At 40.7% G+C, this 12,154-nt stretch overlaps 1 protein-coding gene across 2 annotated transcripts in view; it reads left to right on the top strand.

Moving 5' to 3' along the window:
* The first annotated feature begins 2,274 nt into the window (after nucleotides 1–2,274).
* The window catches only part of gdap1l1 (ganglioside induced differentiation associated protein 1-like 1), an 88,761-nt gene continuing 78,881 nt past the window's right edge, over nucleotides 2,275–12,154 (top strand). For both annotated transcript variants that reach the window (XM_063030914.1, XM_063030902.1), the window contains exon 1: nucleotides 2,275–2,703. In XM_063030914.1, the coding sequence (XP_062886984.1) occupies nucleotides 2,506–2,703 (198 nt within the window). In that variant the 5' untranslated portion in view covers nucleotides 2,275–2,505. The remainder of the gene's footprint in view (nucleotides 2,704–12,154) is intronic.

The raw sequence follows: 12,154 nt of genomic DNA on the forward strand, positions 1-12,154 counted from the left end.
ATAGGTAAGCAGGGTAGAGTGTGTATTTAATATTTAAGTAATATTTGAGTAATCTTATATATAGAATGATTAAGCATTTATGTTCACTTAAATAATTAATTACGAGTTATATATATCAATATGTGATTTGGATACGTCATCATGCTACCACATGATGCATCTGTGCCTTGCTTAAAGGAAACACAAAGTTAAACCCACAGTCTCGGACTTCTGTGTCTTCCTTTGAATTAGTTTAATATTTTGAAGTTACAAAGCAAAACATTGAAACTAAACCTGAAGTTAGACCTGCTTTCTTGGATTTCCGTGTCTTTCTCTGAATTAGTTTCATATTTGGAAGTTACAAAACAGGTGTAGTACTTTGGCTGCTTGCAAGGATGAGTGCCGGGGAGAGACAAATGGACAAGGGAATCATGGAGGGAGCGATTCTTAGGGATAGCAGAGAGTAGGGGTTGGTAAAGATGAGTTTGGTGGTAGCTTCCCTTTAGAGATGATGGATGTTGTGGCAAACGATGTGTTGGATGCTGAGGCTCATTGGGTGGTAGGTAAGGACAAGAGGAACTCTATCACTGTTAAGGTGGCGGGAAGATGCGGTGAGCACAGATGTTCGGGAAATGAATGCGATGCAGGTGAGGGAAGCACCAATGGTGGAGGAAGGGAAACCCCATACTTTGAAGAAGGAGGACATCTCTAATGTTCTGGAAAGGAAATCTGCATCCTAGGAACAGATACGGCAGAGGCAGAGAAACTGAGAAAAAGAAATCGCATTTTTCAGGAGACAGGTTGGGAAGAGGTATAGTCAAGATTGTCGTGGAATTTGGTAGGTTTATAAAAAATGTCAGTCAGCAGTTTGTCTCCAGAGAGGGAGACAGAGAAACCAAGAAAGGGGAGGGAGGTGTCAGAAATGGACTGAGTGAATTTAAGGGCAGGGTGGATGTAGGAGGCAAAGTTGTTGAAATTGATGAGCTCAGCATGAATGCATGAAGCGACCAATGCAGTCATCAATGTAGCGGAGGAAGACTTGGAACATGGTCTGTTCTACATCGCTAACGAAAAGGCAGGCAGAGCTGGGGCCCATCTGGGTGCCCAAGGCTACCCGTCAAGTCTGGAGAAAGTGGGAGGAGTTGTAATAGAAATTGTTGAGGGTGATGAATATTTCTGCCAGACAGAGGAGGCAGGGTGATGGAGGGGAGCTGGTTGGTTCTTTTTACTGAGAAAGAAGCAGAGAGCTTTAAGTCCTACTTGATGGGGGATAAAAGTGAATGGGGACTGGAGTGCGTATCAATGACACCATGAGAAGGACTCTACAGAGAGTCAAATCCCATTATGCTGCCAGGCCAGACAGTATCCCAGGGTGAGCACTCAGGGAGTGTGCACACTAGCTCACTGATGTCTTCACGGATGTCTTCAATGCATCACTCATCTGGGCTGCTGTCCCCACATACTTCAAATCAGCCACCACCATCCCTGTGCCAATGAACTCTACACCTTCAGAACTATCCGATTACCACCAGTGGCACTGACACCAATCATCATGAAGTGAAACATTAAAAACTGCCACACTGGGCTCTTACCAATATGCTAACTAACAAAACTACTCTATGACGGGTGCCAAAGCATGTAACTGGCCCTGACACAACGAGAAAACAAGGACTCTTATGTCACAATGTTGTTTTTGGATTTCAGTTTGACATTCAACACTATGATCCCACAGAAGTAGAGGAGATTTATGATAACACTGGTTAGGCTGGGAATACTCAGCACAGCTCGGGACACCACAAGGCAATGTGCTATAGTTCAGGCTGTTTTCTTTAGAACAGAAGTGGCAGATAGAAATTTCATTGAGAAGTATAAAATTATGATAAATTATCTGAATGAGAAGGATCTATTCCCCTTATTGTTGAGGTCAATGCATAGAAACAATAAGTAGCAGGATTGGGAGAGGGATTAAATTAAATATTGCCACTTAGGGAGCTTGGAATTCTCTATATGAGAGTAAGTAGGTACAGAAAACGACAAGACATTTAAAAAGCATCTGAAAGAGCAGCTAATGTGCTGTAGTTTACAAGGTGATTGATTAAAAGAGGAAAGTGACATTAGTCTGGATAGCTCTTCTCTTAATTCATACCGACTGGGTGCACCTCTTGGATTACTTAAGAATCAGTGATAAGCTTTCATCTGCAAGCTACCCACAATATGCACATAATTTAATGGAAATCTACTGAACCGCACTCAGCTATTGGATGTTCGATTGTAAAATGTTGTATTCAGGCAGTCTATCCTAATCGTAGCAAATATTCTACAATTATCAACGTTCATGTACAATCTTAGATTATCTTAATTTTAAATTAAACAGAAGCATACACGCATTAGTTTACAAATACGCGCACGTCCAGACACTATACATTTCAAATGCAGTGACAGGTTGGAGGTTGTTGGGTCTCTTCCTGTTTCTGGCTCTGGTGCTGATGCTTCCCCACCTCGCTTCTCGCCCTTTTTCCTTCTGTCATGGCGTCTCAGAATTCTCCTGCTTCGAACTGTAGCTGGTGGCCAATCTCAGCAACTGAAAACGATGGGAAAATCAGCGAGGGCGAACAAAGCAGCACTCCGGCTCAAGAACAGGCGGGGTTTCTCTCTGATAAAAACGAAAAAGACGGTGACGGTATCGTCTTGTATCACTGGACCCAGTCTTTCAGCTCACAGAAGGTAAACACTGTAATTCGGGGTCGGTAACAAAGTGCATAACAGAGCTGGAATACTTTATAGAGATTTATGTTTTGACACTCTTCATTTAATACACTTACTTTGTTTTCATTTACGAAAAGAACGTGTTACATTTTTTTCTGAACATTTCCTATAGCGTGTTCTTACAATCTGCGGAATTCGCCTCGTTGCTTTCATTACAATGTGCTGATGTTTCATAGGACGTAGTGTGAAAGGTTTTTGTTATTGAAGATAATGAAACTGAGCGCTGAGATATGCTTCGTTTTACCTGAGGAATTTTATTTGTAGGAAAGCAGCAACAATACCCAAACATGCCTCGAAAAATTAAAAAAAAAACATGGAATAATGTAAAGAGCTCCTTCCGTCATCGGAGCACCTGTACACAATCGCATTGTTGCATAATGCAGACAAAGGTTTAGTAATTCCTCAGATGATCGTGTGTGGCATTCGGGTGGTCGTGCTAGGGGAAGCAGCATATGGTAAAACCGTGAGAACAACACGGCAATGTAAACACTTCCGTACGACTCAGATTATAAAGCAGTAAGACATTGTAATTAGATTTCATCAAGCGACATTAGACCTTCCGGTGCAGGTTGATTCTGAATGTCATTCCACTGTTTTGTATAAAATGTTGACCCCTGCCGTGTCCACATCTGCTCTCCAAGACACGTCTAAAGATTTCCGACTTGCTCTCGGCTTTTTTTTAATACATCAAGAAATAATCGTCCTTTAAGATGTTTGACCTGATCATTGCGATGCGCGGAAGAATTCCATCCGTACCCCAGCATTAGCAGAATTGCAGGAAGTAAAACAAGTCTGCGCGTGACATTGTTCATATATGTTTAAAATTTTCCAATCAAGCATAGTTCCTGACCAGTAGCACCGGTGTAAGTTTTCGAGGGGTTCTTCTTTCCCTTTCAGTGTAACAGGAAAATATTTTTATTAGGAAACATGGCAATAATATATAAGCAATTTTGCCATCTTTATGTGACTGAAACTGGATCCAATGTCACATTCAGATATTGCATATGATCAGCTTTTCGGGCTTTTGAAGTCATTTAACTCATTGTATGAATTCTGTCTTACAATGGACCCTTGAGCTATCAATTGATACATCATTTCACCAATATGCAATTCCCCTGCATACACATTAACATTTGATTCTGCTGTATTGATGTTTGCCTGGAAATGTTACATGCAAGCCTTGCCCTGAGTTTTTAGTATTTCTGATACATACTGCAGTGAACTATTCATTAACAAGGGGGCTTATCTTCTTTGCTTAAAGGACTCGACACTCTACCAATTGACAATTTCTTCTATCACATCCATACCATTAATCTTCACCATTGTGGTCTTCATTTTCTGTGGTTCCTTTAACATTAAAGACCTAGCTGTTTAATATCAGGTGTATGAAACCAATATAAAATCTCTTGCATATCTGTACCTAGGAATTAGAATCTAGTTTATTGGTACTGACATACAGTGTGTCATCAGATGTGTTGCTTTGCAGCAGCGGTGCACTGTAAGATATAAACATCTCTTTAAGTTATGATAAATAAATAAGCATGTGAAAGAGGAATAGTGAGGTAATCTGGTGGTGGAGGGGAAGAAGCTGTTCCTAAAATGTTGAGTGCAAGTACTCAAGTGCCTGTAGCTCTGGCCTGATGGTAGTAATTAGAAGAGAACATATTGTAGATGGCAAGGGTCTTAATAATGACGCCACCTTCTTGAAGTACTGGCTTTTGAAGATGCTCTTGTGTAGTGTTGTGTCCATGCTGGAGCAAGTTGAGTCTACAATCCTCTGCAGGCTCTTTTGACCCTGTTCATTGGCGCCTCCATACCATGTGCTGATGCTCTCTGAACACTGTGCATATAAAGATACTTTGAAAGGTTCTTTGCTAACATACCAAATCTTTTCAAACTCCTAATGAAGTACAGCCTCTGACATGCCTTCTCCATGATTATATCAATGTATTGGGTCCAGGATAGACCCTCTGAGATTGATCCTCCTTAACCCATCTCTCCAGTTGTCTGCATGTAACTTAAAATTACTTTGGAATTTGAAGGATAAGGTAGTTTCCTTGAAGTAAGATAGATATTTTAACATTTTATCAGTCATATATTTGCTATATTTTCTAATCAAAAACTATACAAGCAATTTTCCTAAACCATGTGTAAAGATAATAACTTTTTTTACTGAGACCTCAATTTCCATTCTATTTTTCTTTTTTTTTGTAATTTATCAGTGCTATGAACACTTATTAACCTGGAAGTTTGAAATATGCTGGTGCAAAGAAGCTATGTTAAAAAAGTCTGGATGTTTTCAGTTGACCTAGAATCTCTTCAACCTCATGCCTGTCTGGATTGGTAGTGACACTGGGCTGAATGTTGTTCTGTGCCATGGAATCAAGGACTATTGCATCATTGGAAAGATTCAATTGCAGAGTTCATCAAGATGCCCTTTCTGGCAATTGTCCTTGATAAACTCTCCCCCTCTCTGGCTCCTCTTCTATAGCCTTGGATGTTCCGGCCATATAAAAGTTTTAAGAAAGCTGAAGAGTCTCTGCTGAAGTCTCAGAACTCAAAGCAAAAGAACACAAAAGAAAATAGGAGCAGGAATAGGCTCCACAATCCTACACATCTCCTCCATATTGATTACTCTCATGGCTGATCTACCCTAGACCTCAATCTGCCAGATCCCAGTAGCCCTCAGTCCCCCAATCTTTCAAAAAGCAGATCTACCTCCACTGTTAAGTGTTTCCAATAAGCTGGTCTGGGAATTCCAGAGATTCACCACTCTCAACCAGAATAAGCATACACAAAAGGAACCTCAGAGAGAAACCTTTGTACACAAAATTACAGCTTCATTACCCATATCCAGGGACCTTAGGGATGCCACAATGTTGACTCAGAGGGGACAAATATGATTGTAGTATCTATATAGGTATTTAATTGTTTCATGCCATAAATAATGTCATGACAAGGCTTTTAATTAATCATTTCATTATGGACAGAAATCAATGCCATGGTCATGATCTTGGTTCCATCATTTGAAAGAGACAATTGGATGATTTTCATTGCATGATTCCTCCAAGAACCATGCTGTATATGTGGAGCATGTTTTACTCTGGTAAAATACTTTGTCAACAGAAGAAAAATAGGAGATTACTTTTCCAGTTTAGCTGTCTTCTGAAATACCTTTCAACATCTATCTTCTGATGGAATTCAAGCCATGGTTCTTGTCAATGGGTATACTATTGAGTTGTTCAAATGCCAGCTATGTTACTGTTCCAATCCTTTTTTCAACCTTTATTACTTCAATATTGCATTGCCTCTTTGACAAGCTTCCTGTTGAAGTGAAGTTAATCTCCGGAACTAATGGGAAGCTATTGGGGCTCGTCACCTCCACATTAGAAGCAAGGCCACTCCAACCACCACCATCAAGCTTCAGTGTGCAGGTAGCACTCATGTTTGTACATTCTCAGAGGCCAATTTCCAACATATCATTGAAGTATATTTGAGAATGGGCTTTACACTAAACGTCTGCAAAATAGTTACTGTTAACTGTGGTCCCATTGCACTATACTGTTCTTTTGTATTGAGTAACTGCTGAATCCAAGTGGCCTGTACTGTTTTAGCATATTCCTAATCCAAACATGAATGCTAGTTTTGAACATTATTGTAGTTAGTGTTTACCTGGAGGGCTCATCTATCTATATGTGTAGCACTATGGAATCCATTGGTCTGATTATTTCCTCCTTTTCCACTCCTTGGGATCAAGAACGACTTACTTCCACTCTTTTTTTTGTGGGTTCTGAGATGAGTAACAAGGCCAAAATAGGAAGCACAGACTTTCCACACGTACAGCAGAAGGTGGCTGATAGGGCAGATATGTAGTTTGTGCAGTGGTCACTTTTTCCACTGCTTATGCAGGACACTGATGGGCTCCTAATACATTATTTTAAAGTTCTGAATATCACACCTGATGGTTGGTATCATAACTTGCAGGCCATCATGAGGCAAACATAAGATGAAAATGAATTCCTCTGCACAGATCGATGGAGTTAATGGCTTTCGTAAGGTTGAAGATGGCCATGTGTAATAGACGGTGCTTACTCCATGCATTTCCTTCAAATTCTGCTCAGTGAAGATCACATTGTTTGTGTTTCTAGAGCCACAGAATGCTCATTATCCTTTAGGGAACAGCTTTGTGAGGAGGCAGTTGAAATCACTTTCCCTGTATTTAATTAGCAGAGAGACCCTGCTGCGTTCAGATATTTGCTTTCTTGAAGGTAGTTTCAATTATGCCAGCTCTGAATTTTTCTGTATGTTTTCTCACCCCTGAACGGAACAATGTGATTATGGATTTGTGCCTGGAGTATTTTATGTTAAGGTTCAGAATTTCAGCAGAGATAATGACACTTCTGAAGCGTTGTTATTCCTGAGTTTGGATGTAGCATTCTCAATTTCCTGTTGGTCAGGGGTAGCAACAAGATTGGTCCAATTAGGTTGCTACAGAATGAAATTTAGTGTGTTCCTAAAGTGTGGTTGAAGACACTTTTGAAGTGTTCCTGTCAGCTGGCATCAATGGCCTCGGGGTTCCTTATGAGTAGACCTCTGTTCTTCACCCTCAATAGGATAGGACCTTTGGTGTCTGGTCCATAGATGGTATTACAGCACTGAAGAACCCAGACATATCATGGCTATCAGTGCAGAACTTTGTGCAACTCTTTCCATCTAACATCTGTTCATTAGGTCACAGGGTTTCTGTTGGACTGCCTTCCAGTGCCTGTAGAGTGCTTCTTTTCTTATGCATAAAGATTGAGCTTCTAATTCAAGCTTCAAGATTGGTTAATGTCATTTCCAATACTCAAGTGTAAAAGAGAATGAAATAATTGTTACTCCATATACAATGCAGCACAAAAACTCAATAGATAAAGAACACAAAAATAAAAAAATGCAATAAAAATAAATACATAAGATAGCTTATATACCTGTACATAGATTGATTGTATGTTCATGAAGTAATGCTAGGCACAGGAGTGTCTATACGTAAGATGATTCTGACAGGAAATGATGAAGCCAATCCAGGAATGCCTTATATTTATGGTTAATCTCCTCCTGGTTTCATTTGAAAGAGAAATCAAGAGCCTCTTCATTACAGATCAGTTTCTGATTCATCCAACAGGCAACAGTCAATGACATGGGTAATGTGAACATCTTTGTAGTCCTTGGTTTAGACAGGGATAATAATTTAAGTGGGACTTTGATCCTGGTGTTCCCATTACAATTCCTGCTAACCACCATGGCAAAATAGTGTGGTTACTTCAAGAAGGACCCTGTTGAAGTTACGGAGGAGAAATAGTTCTCTCACTTTGTTTTGAAGGTTAATGTAGAAGCTTTCCTTGGATTCGTCTGTAGCTTCCAAGGTTGTTTTGTGTGCACTGATGATAGTATCATGTTGGTTCCATGTTAGAGTGTGTCAATGGATTATAAGGTATTCACTAATTCTGCGGTAGAATCACTGAGATAGCAAATGGGCTCATGCTTGATTGGATTCCTCGCCCGAATTTCCCCTCCAGAATATGGTATACTCATTGCTTTGTTCTTTAAACTGGTCACCTCCTGCTTTTGAATTCTCACTCAGTGCAGCAATGGTGATGTTAGTGTTTAAAGCATATGAGCTACTGAACAATGATAGCAGATTAGCAATCAGATATGTCACTTTTGGGGCAGGCCATGTGGGTCTGACATGCCTGTTGGCAGACTGTAGGTTTGCAAAGAATGTGTGGAGAAAGAAGCAGAGGGTCTGTGTCACGGTTAATTCAAAACAGCTGCCTTTTGAATAGAGGACTCTGATCACTGCTGCCTTCTTAGGTGCCCAGTAGATCTTGACTTTGGTGCCAGGTCTGAGGCCGTGATTTTCAAATGCCCTTTTCCTCAGTCAGCCGAAGGCTGTGCTGGTGCAATGAATTTCATCTTCACTGAGAAATGCATATAAACAGTTGCTAAGGTACATATAAATTTTATAAAAACAGTTGTAGATGAGTGTGTCTCCACAAAATCATTCAGAGTCTTCCCCAACCCAAAGCCCTGGATGAACCACGAGATCTGCAAACTACTGAGGACCAGATCAGAGGCATTCAGGTCTGGTGTGGTGACCAAGAGAGTTACAAGAGGTCCAGGTACGATCTCCAGAAAGCCATCTCATGGACAAAGTGGTAGTTCTGAGCTGATGCTCAACAATTATGGCAGACCTTAAATGCTATCACCTCTTATGAAGTCCTCCACAACCTGGATCATGACATTGAAGTCATGTGGAGGCTTGCGTGCTTCAAGGACTCCATCAGGCGATGCCAACTCAGGACTGTGCATGTTGGAGCAGCTATGGATGAGACTACAATTCTGCATTCAATACCATCATCCCCTCAAGACTAATCAATAAGCTTCAAGACCTTGACCTTAATACTTCCTTGTGCAATTGGATCCTTGATTTCCTCACTTGCAGACTCCAATCAGTTCAGATTGGCAACAACTTCTCCTCCACAATCTCCATTGGCACAGGTGCACCACAAGGCTGTATATTTGGTCCCCTGCTTTACTCGCTTTACACTTACAACTGTGTACCTAAGCACAGTTCCAATGCCACATTCAAATTTGCTGAAGACACCACTATTGTAGTCTGAATCAAAGGTAGTGATGAATCAGCATATCGGAGAGATATTGAAAATCTGGCTGAGTGGTGCCACAACAACAACCTCTCACTCAAAGTCAGCAAGACTAAGGAGTTGATTATTGATTTCAGGAGGAGAAAATCAGAGGTCCATGAGTCAGTCCTCATTTAGGATCACAGGTGGAGAGGGTCAGCAACTTTAAATTCCTCCATATCATTTCAAATGACTTGTCCTAGGCCCAGCATGTAAGTGCAATTACAAAGAAAGAACAGCAGCACTTCTACTTCCTCAGGAGTTTGTGAAGATTTGGCATGACCTTTAAACAAATTTCTATTGATGTGTGTGTACAGTATATTGACTGGCTCCATCACAGACTGGTATGGAAACACAAATGCCCTTGAATAAAAAGCCCTTGAATAGAAAGGAACGGATATGGCCCAGTCCATCACTGCTAAAGCCCTCCCAATCACCGAGCACATCTTCACAGAGTGTTGTCACAGGAAAGCAGCAACCATCATCAGGGACACCGACCACCCTGGTCATCCTCTCTTCTTGCTGCTGCCATCAGTAAGAAGATACAGGAGCCTCAAGACACACACCACCAGGTTCAGGAACAGTTATTATTCCTCAACCACCAGGCACTTGAACCAAATGGGATAACTTCACTTGCCCGCTCACTAAAATGTTCCCACAATCAATGGATTCACTTTCAAAGACTCTTCATTTCAGGTTCTTGCTTATTTATATATTTTTTGTCTTCTAGTATATGCACAGTTCGTTGTCTTTTGGACACTGGTTGAACATCTTAGTTGGTGTGGTCTTTCATTGTTTTTTATGGTTATTATTCTATTATGGATTTACTGTGTATGCCCACAAGAAAATTAATCTCAGGGTTAACATAAGCATAGAATAGTACAGCACAGTACAAGCCCTTCAGCCCACGATGTTGTGCCAACCCTTAAACCCTGCCTTTCATATAACCCCCAACCTTAAATTCCTCCATATACCTGTCTAGTAGTCTCTTAAAAGGGTTGTATATGGTGGCATATATGTACTTAGCTAATAAATTGGATTTGAACTTTGAAGGGCCTTCCAAGATATTGGAAGTGGTCCATGTTTTCCAGGCTCTTATGCTAAGTCCTTATTATCAGAGATAATTTGGTGGGTGGATCAGCTTTATCTTGTGGATATTAAGAGTTAGGCCCTCCCTCCTGTGTGCTGTAGTGAAGGCATTGACAATAGTTTGGGGCATGGCCAATCAGCATGCATAAATACAAGTGTTATCAGGTTTCAGGTAACCTTTTAAAGTGTATTGATTCTAAGTTGAACAGTTTCACATTAGTTTTGAAGGTTTGCTCTACACTTCTAGAAAGATTGTTGGAGGTGAGATACAGTCACTCTTCCCTGCCTTGTCTGTGTGCTGTATTGAACTCTGCCAAAGCCATCAGGAAGGATAAAAGGTGCGGAGAAAGCAGCAAAGGCCCTGTGTCATGGTTAATTCAGAGTAACTGCATGAAAGAAGACTCTCTCTGAACTAGGGGCTATTTCCAGAGACACACAGAGAGATGGACGTCAAGTGCTGTTGGCAGATCAACGGCTCCGTGAAAGACTCCCTTTGGTCTGCCTGAAACTTGTTGGTCTACTGTTAAATTAAGATGTCCATAGAGGAATGCTGCAGACTGGCACATCCCAGGCTGCAGGAGTACACGCTGAGGGACGCACTAATGTTTGCTGCAGTCACCGCAAGGGTTCAGTGGGGGAGGACCTCAGCATAAGATTATTCCACTACTGGACATGGAGGGGCTTTTTTGAATGAGGAAGCCCCTCAAATATTGCAGTAGTGTACCAGCTCAGGGAGCCACATAAGTGGCAACAGTCCTATTGGTTTTAAAGATTGTAATAAAGCTCTAGCTAATGCATTGACCGTGAATGAAAGAATGAAAAGGCATTGCATGGTTTATTCTTGTAAATCTTTTATTATGAATAAAGTTTATTTTGTTAAAAAAATGCTGTGACAAGAAAGATTGAGAAAAAGAGTGGGGCAATAACTCACCCTTGTTTAACGCCTTCATTGTAAGTGGTTGAGTTTTAGGTCATTGATTAATATTACAGCTTTTATCCATCATGTTTCATATAAATGAACTAGATAATATTCTGGGAAGAAACTGGCCTAACTGGTGCTTTTTCATGGTCTTGTAGTATTTAGAGAGTGAAAGGTGATGCTCATGGAAACCAGCCTGTGTTCATTGGTACAAGTGTGGAATGATGGATATTCTGTCTTTTGAACAATTTTCATTTAAGAGGATAAGATGGATGAAATCCCCGATAAGATTTTTTATTGTTTTAATCATTTTTGTGATCTGACCATTGTATCAAGGCCAGCAATATATTTCCAAGTGTGAATGGTGTGCAGTTGGGAGAGCAATCGGCAGATGTTGGTGTTCCTGTGTATCTGTTCTCTTTGTCCTTTGTAGTAGAGATTATTAGCTTGGATTAGCCTAGGTGAGTAATTACAGTGCATTTTAGATGATACGTACTTCAGCCACAATGTGCCAGTCATGAAATGAATGAAAGTTTAAGACGATGGATTGGCTACATGTTAAGTTGGGAGCTTTGCTTGAGTGCTGTTGTGCTTCTTAAGTTGTTGTTGCTCTACTCATCAGGCAAGTATTCCATCATGCTCATGACTTGTACTAGATCAGGGGTTCCCAATCTTTTTTATTCCATGGACCAATACCGTTAAGCAAGGGGTTCATGGA

The sequence above is a fragment of the Mobula hypostoma genome, chromosome 2, assembly GCF_963921235.1.
Source record: "Mobula hypostoma chromosome 2, sMobHyp1.1, whole genome shotgun sequence".
Taxonomy (NCBI): domain Eukaryota; kingdom Metazoa; phylum Chordata; class Chondrichthyes; order Myliobatiformes; family Myliobatidae; genus Mobula; species Mobula hypostoma.